The sequence below is a fragment of the Amia ocellicauda genome, chromosome 17 (genome assembly GCF_036373705.1).
Source record: "Amia ocellicauda isolate fAmiCal2 chromosome 17, fAmiCal2.hap1, whole genome shotgun sequence".
Classification (NCBI taxonomy): Eukaryota; Metazoa; Chordata; class Actinopteri; order Amiiformes; family Amiidae; genus Amia; species Amia ocellicauda.
In genome coordinates, this window is record NC_089866.1 from 11,926,101 (window position 1) to 11,951,508 (window position 25,408).

The window sequence follows — 25,408 nt, forward strand, 5'->3', positions numbered from 1 at the left end:
TTGGGTGCCAATTTCTGAAGCTCATCCATCTTTTCAGTGGCTTAAAAACATGAAACTGTTTAAGCAGTCAAATAGTTCAAATAAAGGGAAACTCAAATTTATCTTCAGTAAAGTAACGAAATTAAAGTCCTCAATTTTACCCTGGTCCCACTTGCAAAGTGCATCAGTCCTTACTGTTCAGCTGCATTAATGACAGATTAAATTGTGATCTGTACAGGGGATCAGGGATGGGCAGTGGATTAGGGATGTTTTCCTAGGCGTCATCTGCTTTTCTTTTTCTTGACTTTGGGCCTGTCCATTATTGACATCAACAAAGTCAAATGTACCTGATCTGTTTGCAGCCATTAGAGGAAGGATTGCTTTAAATCCTCTAGCCCATTTGGTCTAGGTATATTTATTTACAAAATGAACTTTAACAAAAGCACATTTCTCACCCTCCCTCCCTCCCAGTCTCTTTCCACATCCCTGTGAATCTTGACTTTCATCCAAGCCTAAAATGTATCTGCCCCCACTCTGCAAACCAGCAAAGCCTATGTCTGGCTGCCACTTTTTCCAGGGGCACCAAATGCCAACCCTTGCCAGGGAGAGAACACATCGCTGCTTCACCTTTCCACACATGGTGTGCCTCTCTAAACAAAATGTTTTTCATTGTCTTTATATGGCTTTGTTTTAAAATGTCATCGCCCTTTAAATAGCTGCCACTTCTAATGTCATCTTCTCCTCCTCTCATGGTTGTGTGTGGGGATAACATGGGAGCTGGGGGGGAGCTGTGCAAATCTGATAAGAATGATCGATTTTTTTTTTTTTTTTTTTTCTCATATCTCCCAGTGGTGTTTATACATATAATCTCAAGTTTATTATTTTTATCGGCATTATCATCAGTCCTGATATCATTCCTTTAACTGAACTCTCTCTCCGGGGCGACTGACATTCACACAGGCATCACAGTGTGATATTGTGATTTGACAGAAAGCATCTAATAATGCAGTGGGATGTGCAACGATCTGAAAATACTGCACACGATAAGCCAGCCACGGCAAAAACTACTTGGATTGCAATGCAGTGTGTAGTAGAATGTGGAAAAAAAAAAGAGTGCAGATAGACATCCTGTTTAGTTTGTACACTATTGACTGAATTTGTGCAGTTTCCACGATGCACCCAACAGTAGAGTAGTCATGTTAGTCAGAAATGAGCATCCTTTGCACTCCCAACTTATCTTAGGAGACTGACACTAACCTTTTGTTGGGTCATTTCTCCACCTCTTGACTCCTCCCTTGAGGCAGGCTAAGTACATTGACACCAAAACCAATCCCACATTTTCTATTACCCGGAAAGTCCCAGTGTGGCTGCAGGAGGTGATTATGTGTAATCAGTTCTAGCTAATAGAATTGGGCTCCTCTGGGGCTAGAGTCTCTTGTCAGGAAACCCGGCTCGCAGATAATGGAAAGCCATTCCCCTTGCTCGCTCGCTCTCTCTCTCTCTCTCTCTCTCTCTCTCTCTCTCTCTCTCTCTCTCTCTCTCTCTCTGCCTGTGTGTCTGTCTCTCTTGTCTCTCTCTCGTCTCTCTCCTTGTCTCTCTCTTTCTGTCAAGGCGTGGGACCACAATTTTAGATGGCCTTCTTTTCCCAGCAGTCAGGTGCAGAGTTTCTTCTGCCCTTTGCATGGTAGCCTTGTCAGTCTGGTCATAAATCCCTGGCAGCTTCCCCTCTCGCTGATGTGTGAGGCAGTTCAAATATGACCCTGGGTTCCAGCCCCATGCTGACCTTTGACTGCGGCCCGACCTGCGACGGAGTGCCACTAATTTGGCCCCTCCCACTTTAGGCCGTAGAAAGGTGGTACGCTACGGAGCCCCACGATTGGCCAACACGCTGCATCTATGAGGTGCATCCAAGCACTATCCCAACCCCCCCCCACCGACTCCAGTCAAGGTCTGCTGAAGGGCTTTCTCATCCACTCTAATGAAGGAGGGAGGCCTCTCCTGCAGATGCTCAAGCTATCTATCCGGGAGAAAATGAGTGGATTGCGTCCACTGGAGAGAGAGGTCTGCCAGGCTGCCGTAACGAGAGGGGGGTGGGGGTGCGGATTAGGGGGAGTGAATCACCATCTGAATGTAATTGTGGAGAGGTATAGTCCCCTAGTCCTGTACTGCTAGGGACCCGACTCTCAGCCCTGATGTCTTTAAAACAAATTCCCCAGTTTATCACAAATTATTTGGAATTGTAATGGTTTGTATTTTTGACATAAAATAGCAGAGTAACATGAATAATTTGCAGTTAATTCTGATTTAATGTTCCAGATCATCTATTTTAAATGCAGATTCGCTGACCCTGACTGAAATGGGAAATTTGCAATATATACAAAGTTCTTTAGTTTGTCCTCACTGTGGTCTGGGTGAATTGCACTCTCCAGGGGCTGAGGGATAGGGAGAGATGTGGAATAGGAGCTATGAGATATGAAATGGTGGAGATAGGGGTGGGTGGGTGGGGGGCTTGAATGCGAAGAGAAGAGAAACAAACTTAGGGACGTCCAGCATAGTGCTCAGAGTGCATTAGGTTTATGAAGTGGCCACTTTCACAAGCAATGTCCTTTTAGTCTCAGTGACTCCGCCCCCGTCTCCCCTGACCTGCTATTGCTCTGTCAGGGCACGCCAATTACAAAAAAACAGACGATGCCTCACGTCTATTTGCTAGGCCCATATGACCTCAGTCCAGGATTAAGCAGTCTTATCTCTCTCCTCCTGAGTCATTCGAATTTTTTGCATTGAATAGCATTGAAGTAGGCTGTCTTGCTTAATTAACTCCCCCCCTCTTGCTTATAATTGTTTGGCACCTTGTTCAGTGGTGTTATAGTAGTGAATTTCTGAGGCTGATATGGCAACTTTCAAATTGGACAAGTTGGCAACACTGAGGATGAGAGCGAGAGAGAGAAAAGACAGTGGGGAGGCAGAAGCAAGCCACTCTTTTGTAGATTCAAGGTGGCACATTTTCCTGCTGCGTCGAAGCCTTTAATGAAGATAATGAATGATCCCCTCCTACTTATTTTTGTTTGTTCTTCGTCACTCTTCCTAAAAATTACCCTCCGTTTTGGGCACATGCAAAACCCTAGGGGCACTGAACATGCACGCACACACACACACACACACACACACACACACACACACACACGCATGCCATCATGTCCCACCTCCTTTTTCCTTTACAAATAAGCATACATGCTTATGTGGATAATTATACAGTAATCAATTTTATCAGCAGTGCAGTGGGCCCACTCAAAATTGCAGCAAGCCTGTGTGTGGATGTTTGGATTCACTAGTGTGGATTATGCCTCATAATCCAATTAGCTGGGTGTGTTGCGCTCTCTGCCCTTGTGGTTTGGACGGCTCTTTGTGTGAGCTTGATATCGTGGGACATCCGTCACTGCAGAAGGGTTAAGGTTTCATTAGTGGTTTTAGTTTGGTAAGGATGCCTTAGATATGCAGAAGAGGAAGTTGGCAGCACGCAGGAAGTACTATAAAAATAGACAATGAAAATTACCATACCGACCAGTGAAACTGTGTCCTTTTACTAATCAATGAGCCTGTATCTATCTACCAGGACTTATAATACAGCATTACAGCTCCAGCTTTCAGCCTACAGATGTGATGTCTCAGTGAAGTTTCACAAAAGAGGCAATTAGGGTTTGGTATGAAAAATGGGTCCAGGTCTCAATGTATAAATAAATACGAATCCATGTAAGGAGTTATCTTATCAACATCAAGTTTGTACTTGAGGCACACAACACACCACACCACTTCTGATTATATAACATACATATGGGGATGAAACAAACAATATAAACCTTATAAAAAAACAAAGCAGTGCCAGCACATAAACATACACACGCACACGCAGACACGTATACAGACACGCACTCACACGCACAAACACACACTATCACAAAAAGCTGCCAGGCTTTCTCTGACGGTGTGCAGTCCATGAAACCGCAGGTTAAATATTGCCTCACCATGTTCGGGTTGTTAAGTGATCTGCGCTGACTGGGCTAATCCCAGCCTCACAGTGGCACAGAGAGAGGGGCTGGCAAAAACCGAAGTATCACAAAGCTGGGAGGCCTTGCATGCATATTTTACTGTCCATCTGCACTGTGCTACATTGGCAGAGAAGAACAGGACCGTGTTCCTTCCTCATACTTCTGCAGATTTTAATATTTTTCCATTTCATTTCACAGTGGACCATAAAGTGTATATGATGGCATACACTGATCTTTCTTTTGACTAACCCGGCTGTAGTGTTCGTCAGATTATTTTTGTATTATTATTTTTGAATTTGCCTAATTCAATCTGAGGGACTCTTTCTAATCACCTATAAATAATTTGGACCCCCATTGAGGATGCAGTTTTTAATAAGAGCCTAATCCACAGTGATCACTCCAGTTTAATTAAGGCTGCAGCTGAGGACACCGTGATTAGATTGTCCTTGTGTAAGTGGCTGGTTGTCTAATGAAAAGACAATGGCAGAGCATTCCGAGCAAAACCACCGGTATAAATATAGCTGGCTTTTTTAAAAGACAGCGTAGTTCTCATCATTGTTTTCAAAGGGAATGATTTTAGCAGCTATTATAGAATTGGGTTAATTAAAAAGCCGCAGTGGGATTTTTTGAGAGGCACAATCCTTTGAACTCAGCTGTGATTTGTCTTAACGAAGCCTACATTCATTCTGCTGGAGCACAAGGTTCCCCCAACATGTATCTTTAAAACTAAATTCAAAGAATAAATACATCAACTAAAACATAAATTTAAATGCGTTTTTAAAAGCGATGAAAATGTATTCATGTACCAGGTTTTTGCACCATGCAGTGCCGTTTCCTGTTTAGATGGATGGGTTGGATACATTTGTCTGCCTGCTTGCGCTAGCAGGGCTTTGGTTCTGGTTATCTTTATTATGTGCCTCATGCTGCTTTAATTGGGATTCATGGCACTGCTCTTCTTTGCTCCACTTAATCTCTGTTCCTCAGTTCCCTGCATGCCACATTTTCACCGCTAACAGACACAGTGAGAGTGAGAGGGGCGCAAAGAGAGTGAGAGAGCGAGAGAGAGGGGCACAGAGTGAGAGACGCAGACAGGGTTGCACAGAGACCTTTTTAAAAGAGCCGAAGCAGCACTGTATTTCTGCAAACAGGTAAAGCTTGGTGGCTCGGGCTCACTGCCCTAGTTTTTGTGCCGATATTTGAATAGTTTGCTGCTCATGCCAAACCACCAAAGAGTAACTGGAGTAGCAACAGTAATGTATTTCCTTGAAATCCAAATCAGGAGGAAGTTAGCTTTATTGAGCCACAGGCGTCTCAATGTGGCATAATGTGATGATGCAGGAAATGCACTTTTACAGTTTCTACTCAAGCTAGAAATATTGTTGCATAATGCCCAGGCAACATCTCGCTCCTGTGGAATGGCTGATGTGTATAGTGCACAGCTACTGTCATATAATAGAGGAACGATAACTTCTTATACAGCCAGATTGGAGATGTTAAGGGTTAAAGGTCCTGTGGCCACTTGTCTAATAAGCTGTAAATATGATAGCTCGCCCATCTAGCGTCTTCCAATATTCATGATTCTGTGTTCACGCACATTGCGACTCTCGTTTGCGCATGATTCATGAAGACACAGATGGCTTTTTCTCAACTGCATTGCTTCCACCTTGCTGGAGATCTGCACATAAATATGCACTGACCTCCCAGGTACCAACTCAGACAGGCCACTGGTAGATGTAGTACACAGGCACTCTTATTGCTGCAGGGTTGTGCAGTGTTTTGATGAAATCTACATTTTATGTGAGCTGTCCACGTAATTACACAGTTAGGCTTTCCGTAATCATGCAATCTGAATCCCTCTCACTGTACATTTGTGGGCAGTTAGGAGGCTCCGAGTTAATTGTGTTATTTAAAGACAGTTTGTTCCTCAGATCCTGATTTGATTTTTGATTTATTATTGTTAATTGTTGTTGCTACTGTAGCTGCATTTGGAACGAGCATTGCTTGTGGGATCCTCTGCCCTACAGTGCTTATTAAATATTCTCTCTCGTCTCTCTCTCTCTCGCGTCTCTCTCTCTCTCTCTCTCCCGCTCGCTCCCGCTCACTCCCTTGACGCCCACTCATCCTGTAGCTGACATTATCAATAGTGTGACTGCCCGAGGATTCCACATTGTACACACACAGCCTACACACTCCTTGTCACTGGCAACACAGTCAACATTGTAGATGTGTGGCATCTATAATAGGGGAAAGAAAGTATATAGTGGGAAGCTGCCTTTTGTTAGGGTATTATGTGTGTGTAGATATAGATAAACATATAGATATAGATTTCTTTTATGTATTTTGTTTTTAGCTTTCTTGCTGCAGTACAATATTTGCTCCACTTTTTGAAACCTTAAACAAGCTGCAGCTCCAGAATCTGTTTTTAATATAGTTTTTATTGTTCGATTTGTGTAAGTTTATCAATATATTCTGGATGTTTTATATAATTTATTTGCAGTATATTTTCTGTTTTCATATGTATGTGTGTATATATATATCTATATATATCTATATATATCTATATATATATATATCTATATATATCTATATCGATTCAAAAATGTCAGATTGGATAAATAGACTAGATATATAGATGGATACACTTGTGGAGACAAGGCAAAATTCAACAGACAGCTTTTCACAATATATTAAATACATTTAATAGAGTGTAGGCCAACCTTGACCTTAATGTCTTTTGCAATTCTTTTGATCGATAACGGGAGCAATCCTGTGCCATCCCTCCCCCTGGTGCAATCTTGGGTGCAGTACGAGACGTGTTTCTCTGCCATTTCTTTACGATTTATCGTCCAGTTCATCCCAGAGGTGTTCTGTGGGATTGAGTTCAGCTGACATTGAAATGTTTTTAATGCTATTCAAGTTAACCCATTGTGTTACAGCTCTCATTTTGGTGTGTTAACCTGATGGTAGATGTGTTAGGCCCTTACTGTGCAAACCCATCAATGCAGCCAGAATATCCCAATAGAGATGTGCAGTGATTTTTGCATTTCATGAAACCCAACCTCCGTGTAGCATAAAGTCCCTGGTACAATCCATTCCCTGCTTGTCCCATTACTTTTGGCAATGTATTGTGGACAGACGGATAGATGTGTCCAGTTTCTATGGTTGTATTGTGCTCTGCATGTAAGTGCATTGTCTGAGTGATATTGCTCAGCTCCCAGAACGTTCCAGTGACATAGCTCAGAAAATTGCTGCTGTCAAACTGAAGGCATACAGTGCTACTCTCTCTGGGAGCTGTACGCCCCCCCCCTCTGTGCAGAGAGGACCAGGTAGCTGTGTGGAATAATAATGGGCGGCTGTGGTCTTTCCAGGGAATCCCTGGCACGGGGGTTAGTGCTGCCAAGAACTGTCACGGGGAGAGTGAGTGAGTGTGTGTGGGGGTTTTTGATTTTCTCCCTTGGAATACAAAGGAGATGCATGTTACTGATGAACAGGGGAAAACTTTCTGAAAGCTAAGGATCAGCTTCCACTCTGACCCCTTCCAGTGCATTCTGGTAGAACGTGTATCTGTTGTTACTGTCAGGGCATATTTACTTCTTTCCTGTTTCTGACTATTATAATGAATTATGGGTAGTGCAAACAACTTGTAGAGACTGAGAGGTGTGTAGTGCAATAGTTGGTGCAGCGCAGGAGGTTAAGTTACTTTCTTATAGACTCAAGTCACAGTGGTTATAGACTTGCTTGGGTCCAGCTGCAGGGCACAGTCCTGTGGGGAGGTTGAATCTAATAAAGATTCCCTCTCTGTGTGACTGAATAACTTCTTTTCGCTTCTTTCAGCAGCAGCACGGGGCGGTCATTCGCTTGTGATTCTGCAATCATACTCATAATTTCTAGTGTTGCCGTTTTAATAGCAATAATTAGATTTCTTTTTTTGGAGAAAAAACCCCCCAAAACAACCAAAAAACACAAATACCATTTACGGTGATTTACGACTCCTGCTAAATCAGTCTCTTCCCCAGCACAGAGCAGTGCCGTGCTTATTTAAAGGCTTATTGCTCCCGCCGCGCCAGAAACGTCCTTTTGGCTAGAGGATGTGCTTATTTGGTTGTCAGAAGTTATTAAGTGGATGGTGAGAAGGGAATTAAGGGCTGGGAGATTTTAGGCATGACAACATTGCAGTGTTAGTGAGGGGGAAAAGCTGCCCGCTGTTGTCTCCAGAGCGCCAGCATACATTTAGTGTGCCAGTCTCAAGCCTGCTTTATGGGCTTTCTCGGAGAGCTGCAGAGAAATGGCGGGAGCGCGTTAAATGAGCGAATTGCCTTGCCCTGGCAGCCCCATGGTTCATGTGGGGTTTAGCTCAGAGCGAAGTAGCTGTGCTTCAATCGGCGGGTCAATTATAAGGATTGTTTACAAAAAGGAAAACGGCAATAACCATTGTTTCTCTCGCTCTTTCTTTTGCTTTACCCCCTTTGAATTTTTCTGAAATGGAGTTGGCAGACGTGAGAGATTTACATCAAAGATTTTGTTTTGTTTGGTTGGCTTTTCATGATTCCTTTGCAGTTGGCAGGTCTGGGAAATTATTATTAATCATGTTAATAATCCTGATGTTTTGTGTTGCTGCTGCTGTTGTGATTGAGCATTATTCCTAGTGGCTACAAACATGATCAGTGCTGGTTGGCTGGGGACGTGTTTCCTTCTCAAGTGAAAATGTTCTGATCAGAAAGGGGGGTGGACTATAGAGAAATTAAAGGAATCAATAAATGATAATGCTTAATTTTTCATACATTTAAGGAAATTAAGTCATGCTGTGGGATCTCTGCTCTGCTTTGAATACTGCCACCCCTCCCATCAAGACTAGATTATCTTCCTGCTTTTTGCTTTTTGCCCTCCTTCCACTCATTCAAAGTCCTTGCCTCTTATTCTCCCTGGCTCGTTTCTCTCGTGCCACCCTTCTGTTTCACTGGCTGCCCGTTTGCTGACCATGATAAGTTCAAGACCCTGGTCCTTACCCACTGCTCTTCACCACCCTGTTCATTGCTACCTATTTTCTCGTCTCCCTCTATATCTCCTCTCACACTCTCTGTCCCTCCTCCTCTGATGTCAAGCTTTCCCTCAGGTGTCGGACCACCCTGACTCTCTCTCCCCTCTCTTGCACCACAGTGATAGAATGACCCTCCTATGAGCATTAGAGTCTTACCACCTTCCAGCACCTCCTTAAGACGCTAAAATATCTGTTTACATTACACTCATAGACCCATCTGACCTTCTCTTCTGCCTTAATGTTGTTTACTATAATGCACTGTATGTTTCTTTGTATAGATTACTGATGTTTCCATTTGTAATGCTAGCATTCGTAAATCCACAGAAGTCTGCTAAGTGACTTTATAATTATCTTTCGTAAGGACTCGGAAAGAGATCCCCCACTTTATTTATTTCAACCCCCCCTAACTTCAGTGACCAGAAGATGATCTTATTCATTTATGACTAAATGCCAAGTCTTTTAGTGCTGTGTTTGGATTTTGAAGTGGGTCATCCCGATTTCTCCCCAGTTAAATATCTTGCCAAAATAAGGAGTATGTAATTCAGTGATTTGGCCTTGGGGATAATTTTTGATATTTTTTTTGCAGAAGTGTGCAGACAGTGACGAGTCATTAACCATGGGTGTATTGGGGTCACTGATTTTTGTCGGCGAGCGTCTCAGTGTAACTAGAATTGAGGAGGGGGGAGTCTATCAGAATTAAACTTCCTACTTCCCTCTAATGTCTGTTCAGTTGCTTTTCTCAAGTGTGTCGTTATGATACAGGTTTGCCGAGCGTTAAATCGGAGGTCAGTGCGCTGTGCTATAAACAGCTCTGTTATGCAAATGCCGAGGTGTGCGCCAGCTGTGCAGCGGAGTGGGGAGAGCGGGCCGTCCATTCCTCACCGGCCTGGCTGCTGTCTCATTAGAGGCTCTCCGATGCAGTTTTAATCACTCCAAGCTGCGCGCCACTGGCATATATAGACCATAATCTGCATGCATGTATATCGCTCTGTACAGCTGGCCCTCTCTCTCACGCCCACCCCAGCGTTTCGCCAGCTTCCCTGAATCGTATTTACACCAGCCTATGGTTGTCTCTCTCTACCAGCCCATTGATTCTGCCAACCTGACATGCTGCCAATTTCTATGCCAGTGTAATGGGGAGGATTGTATCTATATCCATATCTACATATCTATCTATAGATCTTTGAAAATAGGCAGACCTGCCAACGTCTTTTTTTTTTTAATTAGTGAAATTCTGTTTCATGCAGAATCACTGCAGTAGAAAATGGGTCTGTGCAGAGACCTCCAGGGCAGATTACTGGAAAGCATGGCTCCTGCAGGTCAGTTTGCTTGATAGTATCTATAATTATTCAGCCAGTGTATTCCCCTGCACCTGCTTCAATTAAGAATCTTGGGAAAGTGCACAGAACATCGCATAACACAAGGAAATTACCCAGAGTTCCCTTTGCTCTGGAAAGGATGCCGATGCCACATGGTGCTGGAAATGCAGCTGCAGACTACATAGAAGTGACTCTTTAGGATCTTCTAATGATGCATTCTGATTCTCAACAATCTCGTTTATGCCATTCGCTTCCATGGTCGTTCATATGGTATATTCCTAGCTAACCAATGAATGTTGTGGCAACATTGCCATAAAGTGAACACAAAAACAATATGGTGTTGTGGCAACATAAATCTGTAGACCAACAGAGGATGTTGTCAAAACATTAGAAAATAACATTTTAAAATGGCCTGTATGTAACTACATTCCAGTGGAAAAATCGGTGCAAATGACAAAAGACAGAATTTTAAAAGTGTAATTTTATTTTCATATTTTTTGTAATAATTAAAACCAAATATAGTTAATTTCTGCACACAGAATAATTCAGTTGTGCTTCATATTTAAGTTCCAGAGAGGCACCAAAGGCATGTGCCAACAACACTGCTGAGCAACAACCAGAAAACAAGCCACACCGCTTCTCATTTGTCAAAAGCAAAATGCAAACCAAACTGCAGCCTTGTGTAATGTTCCTAGAATTAAATGTGTTCGCTGGGATGAGTCTTCTGCAGGGTAGCTGCTGGTTGATCAGCAGTGAACCACATTCCAGTTTTAAGCATACAGTGTTTAGACTCACCTGCCAGAGATCAATACAAACAACAGTGCGAATTTGTAAGATTGGCACTTACAGGGGAGGAGAGATTCACCTGCATTGGTTGCTTTTCTGTGCTCAGTTCAGTGACAGCATACCCTACAGGAGCCATGCGACTCAGACCTACCACTTGCACGAACTGCTTCCCTGGTTTGCCACAGTGCTGTGACCTATAAAAAATACAATAGTCTTTGAGGAAAGTCCACAACAAACAAGCAAGCCGAGCTGTGGCTTCAGCCCTCCAAGGCTCCCTGGCCTGTCAGTCCTCATTGTGGCCCAGATCGCTGCAGCCTTCCTGGGGGCTGGCGATAATGACATGGGAGGGAATGAGGAGCGACTGCTTGCTTTAGCTTGAGAATATCAGTATGAGTGCAATAAAACAGACTGGTTTACAGCTCTTACAAAAGAGAGGGAGGGGGGAGAGAGACACATTTGTAGTCTTTATCTTACTCCCAAATGCCGATGCGGGAAAAGGGGGGACTTCGCACATTGTTATCTAAGGCAGATTACCCAGTCTCCCTCTTGCCCCTCCTTCTGTGTCTCTGTGTGTTCACTGCAGTTGCGGTGCCTCTGAGGGAGTAGCGGCTATATTAAGTTATATTAAGTTTCCCTTTGGTGCTGGCAGCACTGTGTGTTGTGACAAGCGTGCCGTCTTTCGTGGACAGATGTTGGATGGTGGCAGAATGCCTCTGAGTGCATTAAAGGGAGGAGCTGGCTTTGTATTACTTCCCCTGACTACTTCAGCTGCCCGCAATCTACAGATCTCTTATGTAAAAATCAACCAGATCAATTCAGTCTCCAGTGAGCTAGAGTATATAAGAAACTGATCACTTTTCCTATAATATATATAGAAATTAATCTTAAGCCCCTTCAAATGGTTTGTGGATGGCTTTGCCTTTTTTCATTTTGCGTTGCATTGGTTAAATAATATTTGTTCTCATAAGTGATTCAATAACACACTAGTTTGGGGTGCACGGATGGCAGCTTAGACATATTTAATAACGAGACGATAAACATAAAATATCAGTTAACATTTGTTTCATTACAATGGGTGTATATGACAAAACAATTATTCTTTTGTTATTTAGAGAATTTCAATTAATCTTTACTGGAGGCCAGTAACAGGCAGGTTGTTAATAGGATAATGTATTGCCATGTATGATGTTTGTTTTATCATTGTTATTAAAAACATTTCCTTTTCCTGGAACATTTCCAATTCAGGTGACTGAATTGTTTAATCCAAAAAGTCATTAAACACAGCAATCTCCTTTTCTCCTTGTCAATATTTTCGATGGCGTACTAAGGTGAATGTCCATCAATCAATCAATCCATTTGTATAACACCCTTCGCAGGGTGGCCTCAGAGCGCTTTACAGATTGATAAACACAAAAATAAATAAACCATGAACAATTTATACAATAAACCATTAGGCAAATAACTGTACAATCTGTGATAAACGCAGGCACCATACATTTTGAGCATGGTGTAATGATAGGAAAACTGGAATATGCCCCATAGCTTTGCAGATTTACTGTGCCACATTCACATGCACAGCGACTTGCTATTGCCAGGAGTAGTCAGCATCAGTATAATAGGAACAGCTAAAGACTTCAGTGTCCTTTTCAAAGTGTTGTTTGTTTGTGCGTGTGCGCATGCGCATGCGGTTTCCCTAGATGCATAATTGATTTATGGCATGTTTACTTGAAAGGCAAGTGTTGCTTAAAGATATTTTTTTAATATAACCCCCAAACAACAATAACAGATATTAATTATTCAAGAGCATTTTAGGAGCCAGGAGGGTAGGCAATTTTATATATGATCCACACAAGGACACAAAATGATCTCTTCATTTGCATTTATTAAAGTCCTCCCCTCTCCCTATCGCATTGAGACTGAGTGACTCACTCAGGAGCAAGCTGAGTTGAGAGATGCATTACTAAAGTTATTGAAAGCTTGTCTTTTTTTTCTTGTCTCTTCTAAGGTTTTATTTTCCTTTTCTCCATTTGTTCCATCTGTGTAAATGAGTTCTAGTGAATCCATTACATTTAGTCTCAAGGACTTCTATAAATAACATATAGGTTTGTTTTTAGGTGTTGCTTTGCCATTTTCTTGTAGACTGGAGTATAGATGTTCTGTGTTGAATGTTCTAATTGAAAAAAGCACATTATTTTAAAACATGTTGCTCTCTGCTGTTAACATTTTACATATTCTTTTATTTATTTCAGCCCAAAAAAATGTTTCTTTTTGTTACAATTTATCAAGGGAATGTATACATCTGGAGGCCATTGTACATCTACATAAACCGTTGACTTTACACATATTGACACCTTTAATTTTAAGCTTTTTTATTTTGATCAATATTGTGTATTCAGCTATAACAATTGTATTTATTTATTACCAGACACCCTTATCCAGCCTTATCCTTTGAAACAGGGCTGTTCATGAATGTTGGAAATCACAGACCGCACATATGTGTGAAGTATGTCGGGACATTTAAAAGTGTTCAGTGCGTGATCAGTGTGATCAGTCTGTGCTGACAGCCTATGGAGCCGGCTCTGTCCCCCTGCTGAGTGCCCTTGCACTCTCCCTGCTGCACTGTCCACTCTCTCTCGCTCTCTCTTGAAATAGAGCAAAGAGAAGAGAAGATCACGCTGGTTTTAATTTGTTTAGTATTGCTGCCCCCTCCCTTCTTTGCCAGTCCCCATCTCTGCCCCCACTACCGTAGATTCACACCTTGAGCCCAGAGGCTGAGCTGTCTAAAGTGCCACTATAATAGGGAACAAACTGCAGTTCCCCCGATTTAATTCATACTACACTACTTCCTCTTGCTTCATTAATTCAGTGGGAAGTTTGTACACATCTCTACTGTATTTGGGGGACTTATGACCTTTAAAAGCCTTCCATGTCATTCTATCAGCATGTAGTGTGCATGTGCCCACTTCAAGCCAGAATTAATTCTTTAATTCCTCTACAGCTGACCTTTTACAGTACGCTGCCACCCCGCCCCACAATATTCTTCCTTATGGACACCACCTACTACTGTACTGTCCTTGTGGTACTCCTAAACCACCACCCTGCCCAGCTGACACCATCACCTGCCCGTCTTTAACCATCCCTCTCCCTGCCTCAGTGACGTGTCAGTGCGCCTCATCTTGGCGATGTTGCCAAGGCTTTGCGCAGCAATAAATAACTGTGCACCCTGTTCCAGCTGTAGACCCAGCCAGGCCCGCCTCTCCGTTCCTTTCAATCAAGGGGATTGTCTATGTCTGGGGCCCATTCTTCTGCCTGTATTGTGTCTGCCGAAAGCTAACAGGAGCAACGTGCAAAAGATAAATAAATATATATATATATTTCATTTCAGATTGGCCTTTGTTTTCAGCATAGCAACAGCAGCTGTTCCAAACTGTGTTTTCTTGACAGAGTGTTTAAAAACAAAGTACCAACACAAAGACCAAACAAGGCCCAACAACCCATTCACAGCACCTGGATACTAGTGTTGCACAGTCATCCTTCCCCACTTCTTCCATCGCTCTGCTTTGCTAACCTATAAAGGTATCAGTTGTGCAGCATTACCACTCGCCGCTCATTGTGGACGATCGGATCACAAGCCTCTCTTCCTTCAGATCTTGGCTCAAATACCTGCACTTTCTTGTTTTCCTCTCTGGCCCCAAAGTGTTGGAGAGAACTGTCTGTGGACCCAGTGTCTTACCACCTTCCAGCATCTCCTTAAAACACATCAATTGAAATTACACCTGTAGCCCCTTTTCCTCTGCCCTTCTGCATTCATGGCTTTTACTGCAATGTATAGATTCTCCATGTGAATCCATCTACAATAACATTTCTCCATCACCCCAGTGCCAGAGTCCTGTCGCTGATTCCGATGTCATACAGAAATGTTTTTTTATGCTTAGCCCTGCGTTGCAATGTCCCACCTGCTCGGTCTTCCCCATATCACATTATTCCATTCCTGAAGTATGTTTTTCTGGAATGGGATTGGCGAGGTGACGCACATTTTTCAAATGCGATGCCCGCTACCAGAATCTGTATTGCATAACCAGCACTAATCGGTACGGACTAAAGCGCTTCAGCAGCTCGAGAGAGGAAGGAATCCATTGCATGACTTTTCTGCATTGTTGCTAACCACAGGCAAAAGTGTTCGTAATTAAAATCATAAATTTCACTCGGTTGTTTAATTGGAACAACTTGACGACACATACATAGGGAAATTAATGCATAAACTCTGAGTTTACTGAGTTTACTCTACTGAATCGGCCGGTCATTTTCTGTATCTGTACTGAACTGTTAGTCCCTGTTAGTCCTCAGGAGACTGCTGTCCTAATTGTTAGCTAGTGCCCAGAGTTTCTCCAACAGTCTCCCTCAGGTGGGTACACACCTATACCAATCCAGACTAGGGGGATGTTTTTCTTCGGTTTCCTGTAGATCATTCTAATCAGACCGATCTGTATTATAATTGCAAAACCCTCTGTGTTGTGGTGGTGGCATGGGGTGCTGCACAAACAAGGAACAGGATGTTAGAGAGCCTTATACAAAGAGCCAGCAGACACCAATGTTATTGCATCCCCTTATACTCCATTAATTAAACACATATCACAGCGTGCGCCACTTCTAAAGCGCTGATGCCAAAGCTGCTAGAGGATGGTGCTACAGGAAGTTGTGCCCCTACACTGTACCGAGACTTTCTGAACCCATCCTAGCGAGGACAGCACCCACTGAGGCAGGTTCAGAAAGTCTCACCTTCAGTCTAAAACCCTGTGTGTGTGCAATCTGAGGGCCTTTGCGCAGGAGTGACCTGGTTGTGTTTTCTCTTTGTCTCCGCAGGACCCCCGCAGCAAGCACAAGTTCAAGGTGCACACGTACTCCAGCCCGACCTTCTGCGACCACTGCGGCTCGCTACTCTACGGCCTCCTCCACCAGGGGATGAAGTGTGACCGTACGTATGAACTTTTCCTCTGCGGCACACCCAGGGCTCTGTATCTGCAGCTGGCTGTGCCACGTGCCTTCCCCTGCAGTGTGTCTGTCAATTTTTCTAACCCTGTGAACAAATCCCTTTCTGTCTGTCTGTCTGTCTGTCTGCTGGTCTACACATCTGTTTCTCTGCCTGTGTGCATTTTCTGTCCAGAGTCCAGAAAGCACTCCAGAACGCAAACTCTTTTTAAAATGCATCGTCCGCAGCAGTATCAGTTCTGTGTTCCAGTTATAACTAGCCTAGAATCAGGTTCTTCATTTTTAATTGAGTCTGCTATTACAATCATATCATTAAAATGCATACACTAGTACAGTTAGATTTCTGGGAATTTGAAAGCTTGGGAAAAAAACATGACTTCAAAAACAGCTCACCCATTTCAAGAATCTGTTGTCCTTGTCTTACAGTGACATCTAATGACCAATACATGGTACTAAATCTCTAGATTGTGTTAGTCGTCTTATGAGACTGTAGCAGAAATGGCAGCAACGGCCAATGCTAAGCTGCAGAACAAGATGAAACAATCCAACCACAAATACATCTTTAACACTAATAAGGAAATAAGAGTAGTTAGTATATAACATGTTTGAATAAAATATGAATCAGTAGACCTTTAACGACTCCTGTGCTCATTTAGACACACAAACTCAATTTGAACTTGAGCATCAAACTGGCTTGAAGGTTTATTTACAGGAGCATGTTGAAATTCTGGTAACACTTTTAAAATAGGTCACCCAAATAACAGTGTATTAACATAGTAGGTACTCATTAACTACATGTTAGTTACTCATAAGAAGTGTAATTAAGCATTTGTGAATGTACTTAATGTTTACTATCTTAATAAACTATAATTTGGGAGATCTATTGTAAAGTTTTCCCGAAATTCTTAGTCAAATGTTTTCTGGGAGGGGGCTCTGGAGTGAAACTGACTGAGGGAATTATTGTGGCACCGCTTGATCGTCACTGAGATGGAGGACATTTAAAGAAGCCGTTTCACCCACCGAAAGATGGAGATAGGGAGGGGATTTTTCACATTGCCAAGTTTCAAGAATCTTTTTTTTTTCTTGTAATTGTACACGAAACACATTTGAATTCAAAAAGGAACTTTGATTTGATCACCGATATACTGTTTTCTTAATACGCCTGGACAATGAATGTATAAACCCCCCACATCAATCCGTTTGGGACTCCTAGTGAACTGAATCGACACAAATTGAATCAGTGTTTCCCCCACTCCCCTCTCACCTCCCAGTCACACAGTCACTGGCAGAGTTGAGCTGTAATCTGACCCAGCTTTGTTATGGCTGCAAGTTACCTGGATGGAATTTCCCTCAAAGTTTGTCTCGGCTCAAAGTGTCCATATGAGGTCATGGATCACATCGCTCGTCTCTTACCCCCCCCCCCCACTCGCTCTCGGACACCTGGATTCTATTACTCGGTGCAAGGAGAGATGTGTGTGTATGTGTCTGTGTGGGCACACGAGGGTGCCATGAAGACACACACTGCCATTACCCACAATGAAGGCAGGTGAAGAGTGAATGCCGTAGGTGCATGGAGAGCCCGGCAGAGAATTATTTCCCTGCCTCAGACTATCCTTCGGCTTCCTTTCTCTGTTCTCCCTTGTATTTGTTTTTATGCTCTTGAAACCTTAACTGGAGTCCCCCTGTAGTTCTCTATAAGTGTCCGGGCATAGACCTCGCAAAGAACCTCCCCAATCAACAGTCTCCATATCATTTCCTTTTATTTTCATTTCAACAAGATCCAGGATCCAAGACGACTGGGGTGCTGTGTCGGTGTATGGAGTGTGCGTGTTTCAGTGTGTATCAGGGTGCATTGTCTGTGTTTGAGTTTGTGTATTAGTGTGCATCTGTGTTTTAATGTGTAGATCAACATCCGTATCTATCTGTGTCTGTATCAGTGTGTCTCTCTCTCTTGGGGGGAGTCCAAAAATTCAACTCATCCGCCAATAAAAAAAATCCCAAGAGTTATATATGTTGGTTGCTGGTGAGGTAATGGAAACCACCACTGGCTACGTAGTAGTGAGATTTTGTGATGGCTGGTGGGTCACACGTTTGATTTCCTCTGAGCCTCTTTCTGTTTAGTGTGAATGTCTGTCAAAGTCTGCACTACCTTTTCAATTATGTACAATATGTATATATTTTAATTTAAGTACAGGAAGATGTGGAATCATTGGGTCAAAAACAGTTTAAGCCATGTGCAGCTGACTTATATAGCCCCGAATCTTCCTGAATGGCATGGCACCGGGCTCGCAGTGTTGGTTGGTCAATTTTTCAGTTCAACACCATCAAAAACAGAGCTGCTGGAATCGGGGGATATTATGTTTATGAACTTGACATTGAAGTCCTTCCTTAGTGTTGTCTATGTGGGTTCGAGAGTGAGTGAGTGTATGTGTGCATGAGTTTGCGTGCCAGTGTGCCTGTGTGTGACAGTGTATGTGAGCTGCACTGGGAGTGAGCTGCTCTGGGCTGTGCCGACCCTCCTGTCACATGTCTCCCCTCAGACTGCATGATGAACATCCACAAGCGCTGCGTGGCCAACGTGCCCAGCCTCTGCGGGACGGACCACACGGAGCGGCGGGGGAGGATCCACATCAACGCCGAGATCAAGAACAACGTCCTGACTGTGTCCAGTAAGTGTCATAAACACCTCTCCTATTACAGGAAATTCACTCCTTCATTATCAATAACCGCTTCTTCCAGGACAGGGTCGCAGTGAGCCAGAGCTGAACCCGGCAGGCACAGGGCACAAGGCAGGGTAGCACACACCCACACACACACACACACACCGCTTTCACATGACTATAGAGCAGTGCAGAGTAACCAATCAACCTAAGCAACGTGTCTCTGGGATGTGGGAGGGAAGCGGAGCGCCCAGAGAAAACCCACACAGACACACGGGGAGAACATGCAAATTCCACACAGGCCAGAACTGAACTTATAAACAGGAGACGTGTGTTAATAGAGGTAGATGTTTGTGAAATTCCCTTTCTGATAGAACTTAGTTGGTAACTTTAGAATTCCCAATTTTGTCTATAGGCATCACTTATAATGACAGTGCCTTGTAGGGGGGGGATCTCTTGGAAAGACTAATCTAAAGGAAATTCAGCACCTTTCCATTCAATTCTCCATTAATAATTGACTTCAGGACGCTGCCATTTTGAATTTTGACTCCATGGTTGACAGTGTTCTTGTTGAGCAGTTTACACTCTGAGAACACCACATTGGCTCAAAGGTTCCTGATATTCATGTAGTTAAAATATCATGTGTGCCAAGTGATAGTGGTGAGGGAAAAGAAAGGTTTAAATTAAATAATATATTAAATTCGGAATGAAGCAAATGCCTTGTGTTTATTAATTCTGATATTGGACTGTTGTTTAGCTCTGGCCCTCATGACAGCATACAGTTTAACAATGATCTTCAGCATTTCAGACATTTACTAAGGGTTTGATGCCACCTGTGAATGATTCAGATTTGTACAAAAACTGTTGACCAGTCTCTGTGCTACATTGTGCTTTGGTGGCTTATTTCTCCACCAACACAATGAAGAGAGATTGCGAGGGCTTTGCCTGCCACCTAGTGGGAGTTCGGAAACTGTTTATCAGATGCAGGAGACATTCAGGGAAAATCAATGCAAGGATAGAAAGCGTTTAGTGCTCATTTGGAACACTTTAAAACGTCCACATTTAAATCATGTTGATTGTACAGTCAATAAAACCACACAACCACACAAGCACAATCAAGTAATCACCAAGTTCTTACCAACCTTGTCATGTGAAGGCACTGAATAGTTGGCAATCCCAGGGGCTGTACCAACCAATTTTTGAATGTTCCGGTATTTCATGCATCTTAAAATCTATTACAAAAAAACTTCTTACCTCAGTGGTAGTAGGAAACTACTAATATCCTTGCTCTCTGTCTAAATCAGAGAGGACACATTGTCTTCTGACCTTTGTTCCAACCTAGATCCCAGTAACTGAAAAGGTCTGATGAGTTGATTAACTGGATTAATGAAATAATTCTCTAGAGGTTACAAAGTAGTACAATGCGTGTACATTGAATCAAACCTTGAGTCGAGAACTCCTGGTTAGCTGGGTGTGAGATCGCTGGACTGAAGGACCTGAATATTCTGTATACCGTTCCACCCACTAGATGGCACCAGCAGTCCACTTCTCTAACCAATCCCGCCCCCCCCCCCCCCCCAAACACACACACACACACACACACACACACACACAGGATATGAAAGCAAGTGCCACACAAACAGCACATCTCTCATTTTAAACAAGCCTGCCTTTTTTATTTTACATTTTATTATTGTTTTTTTTTTTAACATGAGAATTGATGGCGTATGAGGTGAAAGTGGTGTTTCATAAAACATTTTGCCATCCTGTATTGCTTAGACTAACTAAACTGAAATTACATTACTTTCCGGAATGAGATGCATGAAAGATGAGTATAATTAAGAAGAAGGAAATACAATAACAAAGAAAGAGAAGGATCTGCAATCTGGAAAATGTGACACAATGCTCTGAGGCCTGCAGTGTTTCGAGACGGCCTCTGGGGGCAGTGTGACAAAGCCAGGAGATGCCCTGGCCTGAGTGAACATTTCCCGCAGCACTCAAAGCTTAATATCCACATGCGGCCTTGGTGATTTGGGATCAATATAAACGCTCCTGGCCCTGTCAAGTCAGTGCGGCCATGATTAAGGCTCTATCTCCTCGCGCTGTGGACTTATGCGGCCTGTCTCTTGTCAGACCAGTTGCCCATGAACGATTGTCACATGCATCTCTTATTGACTCCAAACAATAACATCCACCAAGATTTATTCCTAAGCATCAGCATCCTAGGTGAATGGTGAGACTGGGTGCTTTTCTATTGATCTGATTTTGAAGTTTTAACATGTTTGCAGCAACAATCTACTACAGTTTGGACCCTTAAAGAGCTCAATGGTGTTACAATCAGGAGACCTCTCCAACTGTCTATTTTCAGATCTACCTCTGCTAGGCCCAAGCCCCCCCTCACCCCCCATCCCCCAGCTAATTATGTCTGTATTAGCCAGTACCCCTCCCTCCCTCCACCACTGCTGCCTCCCCAGTGTTGACTGGACCCCTGTGTAGGAATAAAGCCGGAAAGAACATTACGAGATCAATAGCACAACGATTGACCCACATCCTGTCTGGAAAAGTGCAATAAACAGCTGTCATTAGCGAGCTATTAGATTGTCCTGCACACTGCTTTGGAAAGTGCCAACATCCTGCCCCAACGCACCCCCTCCCCCCCGCCACCGAGCCCCTGAATTTCATGGTCATGGAGCGCGAGACCCGGTCAGATGAAGACCGTCAAGAGCTGATTTAGAATAGGGGTGGATAGTGAAACACCTGTACTGAAGATCCAGAGGTTGTATTGCTGATCGTCCTTTCCCCTAAATCCTAATGTATGTAGCAGGATGACATTTAATTCAACTTGTGTTCTGGTCCCCTCTACTTGTCTTGTAGTCATAGTTCTTGGGCTTGGTGTGGTTCTTGGATTCATAAGCAGCTATTTCTCAAGAGCCTTATTTAACTCTTTATTGGATAAGCTAGTTTAGACCTCTACATTTAACTAGACCCGACTGTCGCACTAAACAGTCACTCTCCGCAAACTGCTCTCCTTGTAGAGCGAAATCTTCAAATGTTTGTCCGTATGCACAGCAAGACAACGAGGCATGTATTAATTTGAGGTAGTTAGTGAGGCTTTCAGTGTTTCTGAAATAGGAGATTAAGTTTTATATTTTGTATGGCCAAGATTGAACACATCATTAATTTTGGATAGGGTGTATAATACTTTATCTGGGAGCTCAATAATGATGTTTTGAGCTGAATAATTCGAGTTTATTTTCCACTCTATCAGCCGGCTCTCAGCTGTTTAAACGCCTGTTTGGTGCCATTTATTGTTCAGAATGTCATATGGCTTTTTAATTGGGCCAACAAATGAAGTTGAGCAGAAAGCTTTAAGACTCACTATTCCCTCAATCCCCTGCCCCCCCCACCATCTTATCATTTTGCCGGAAATCATTGTAGAAGTGAGTGAAATGTGACTGTTTCATTAGCTCACATTCTGCACAGTGTGAAATACCTTTTGGAGGTGTGCAGCTTTCTTAACATGCTGCCGTTTTCTGTATTGTCTCAGGGTTGATGTCAATGAGAGGAAGGGATTAAACTGTCAAGATACAATAACTGTTGTAGTTTTGTTTTTGTAACCATTTTGGAGAATGTCCATGACTTGGTTGAACTAACTTACTTACTAACTTACTTGTTGGTATGAGGGCAAAGAATGAATCACTTGAAATTGCTCAGCACTAGGTTTGGGCGATATACTAGTATCAGAGCTCTGGTGTATCACAGGGAATGAACCTTTTGCAGCCGCACTCTGATAAAAAATAAACATAAGTGTCCAAAAGGAAGGTAAAAAATGTGTTGACATTGGTATGAAATTATTTAAATTTTGTATTAAAAACTAATATTTTAAATAGAACTTCTCATTAAAAAATTCAGTTAAACCAGTCACCTCTCAACTTCTTCAATAGCTTTGACAAACCCAACCCAATGAGCTGGTATGGATCTTCAAACTGCAACTACATTTGTTTCTCAACTAGAAGGAGGTGGTAGTGATGGTGTCTCTGAGTTAAAGTTTGAAGAGCAAATCTTTAGTGGTGTAGGTTATTTTTAAAACTGGTTTAGACCACAGTACCACCATTTCTAAACTGGCCATACCATCACTTCCAGGAATCCTTGTTCTTCTTTACAGTGAAGATAGTTCTTAATGATTTTGCTGTATGTTTGGGGTCGTTGTTATGCTGCAGAATAAATTTGGGGCCAATCAGATGCCTCCCTGATGGTACTGCATGATGGATAAGTATCTGCCTGTACTTCTCAGAATTGAGGAGACCATTCATTCTGACCAAATCCCCCACTCCATTTGCAGACATGCAGCCCCAAACTTGCAAGGAACCTCCACCATGATTCACTGTTGCCTATAGACACTCATTTGTGTACCGCTCTCCAGCCCTTCGGCGAATAAACTGTCCAGAGCACCTGCTGCCATTTTTCTGCACCCCAGTTCCTGTGTTTTCTTGCACAGTTGAGTTGCTTGGCGCCACGTCACAGGTATGGCTTGTTGGCCGCAAGTCTTCCATGAATGCCACTTCTGACCAGACTTCTCCAGAAAGTAGATGGGTGTTCCAGGGTCCCACTGCCAATTCTGAGCTGATGGCACTGCTGGACATCTTTCGATTGCGAAGGGAAGTAAGCATGATGTGTCTTTCATCTGCTGCAGTAAGTTTCCTTGGCCATTTCTTTATGCTTCTTCAAAAGAGCTTGTTTATATACACACACATGCACAAAGTGTGTTTTTAAATTATTAAGACATTTCATTGTATCACTGGTATTTCATACCCCTGAAATTGTTATCCCTTCAAATACTTAAAAAATAGTTTTTATAAGGAGAGAGGTCTTCTCTGAGAGGCACATTGCAAGTCAATACAGATGACAAGAAAAACCCTAACGTTTACAGGTAAATACATCTGGTCTCCAATCAAACTGGATTCATATCTTTTGTATAAGCCAGCGGTTTATATATAGTTCTTCCTTCCTGAAATTTGGTCTGCCAACATGCATCTAAATCAATGTACGAAACTATAAACGGCTCTTCCAAGAACAAACGCCCTGTTAAGCTGTCTATAGCTGCTTCTGCACAGGCTACAACTAGGCTATTATGAATGGGAGCCAACGCTGCAAAGGTCAGGACTCTGATTGGCTGTCACATCTCCCCTTTGGTGGCCCCTCCCCCTGCCCTTTCCATTGAGCTCAGCACAAGTACTAGTGACTCGTTTATATTGTATATTGATCGCAAAAGCACTGTTTGGATTGTATTAGGGCCCCAGAGGGGAAATGTAGCATTTAGACTTTTAATCAGTTAGGGGAAATTTATGACGGGGGGCCTCTCTGATATTGATTCTGATCTCCATCCCTGCAAGCTGGTTATACAGAGGAGGGCAGAGTAGGTGACCATAAGGAAAGCCAATATAGACACTGTGTGGGACCTGAGTTCAAAGTGGAGCAGTTTTTATTCCATCTTTTCTGTTGCTTTTCATGCGTGTGTGTGTGAGAGAGAGAGAGAGAGAGAGAGAAAGAGAGAGAAGGTTTTCTGTATTTCCTTCAAGATTATGCAGTCGGCCGCCAGCCCCGTTAGACATCCGTCAATAAACTGTGGATGTATGGCCTTGAGCACTGCTGTAAATTGGCGAACACACAAAAAAGCCAGTTCTCCAAAATGAAAAGTGTCAGTCTGTGCTTTCACCTGCCCTCCCACAGCAAATGTCTCTGGAAGAATGATTTAGTTTTTTTTTTTCACAGAAAAGGACACGGTTGACATGCCAGTCCAGTTACCGCATGTGTTTTAATCCCACTGTAAATGACAGATAGGGTTTTAGAAAAGGAGCAGTGGGCGCCTACATACACACACAGCAGGCAGCCAAGTTGAAACAAAGGTCAAAGTGTGCCCACATGCAGCACACTTCCAGAATATATTTTCAGTAAGTCTTGACATGACAGGATATATGGTGTTTGTTGGAATGCTGTTAGACATTTTTAGGCGGCGTTTAACTGCTGGACATGTAAGTGGAATTCACAGTTTTCCCTCTCACAGTTATTTCTATTATTTTAGTTTTCCTTCGTGACGGTGAGGTATGGTAGTGTAGGTCTGTAACACCAACAGGTTGTGTTCCAGTCTTTCCATTAAAAAAAATAATTAAAAAATGAACCCTGCTAATAAAAGCTGCATCTAAAACATGTATCCTTCAATCTCAGTTTCTTATATGAGATTTAATTTGCTTTTCTGGCCGTATTGAGATGGCAGACTGTGAAAGTGAGGGCAGGACTGTGCGCACAGTGTAATATGTGGCCATGTGAAATATGGACCTGGTGTGTGTCTGATGGCATATATTTTATGCTCTGTAATTCAATTTTCTTAACCTCTCAGTGAGTAATGGAAGAGGCTCCTTCTGTATGCAGGACCTGCTCGATCTCTCCCGATTTGCCACATAACCTATCAGAGAGCAGGCATTCTTTAATCCGTCACCCTGTCCTTTATCATTTAATGTCACCTCCTGGCAGCGCGGATCTGCTGAGTGTACAGCAAGATGAATGGAAGCGTTTCTCGCTGTTCGGGTGTGC

The 25,408-nt window shown here is 42.9% G+C and overlaps 1 protein-coding gene across 1 annotated transcript in view; it reads left to right on the top strand.

The window, feature by feature from the left end:
* Window positions 1–25,408, top strand: part of LOC136713189 (protein kinase C beta type) — a 139,953-nt gene that overhangs the window by 62,185 nt on the left and 52,360 nt on the right. Inside the window, exons 4-5 of the mRNA XM_066690223.1 lie at window positions 16,032–16,143; window positions 18,698–18,826. Coding sequence (XP_066546320.1) covers window positions 16,032–16,143; window positions 18,698–18,826 — 241 coding nt within the window. The remainder of the gene's footprint in view (window positions 1–16,031; window positions 16,144–18,697; window positions 18,827–25,408) is intronic.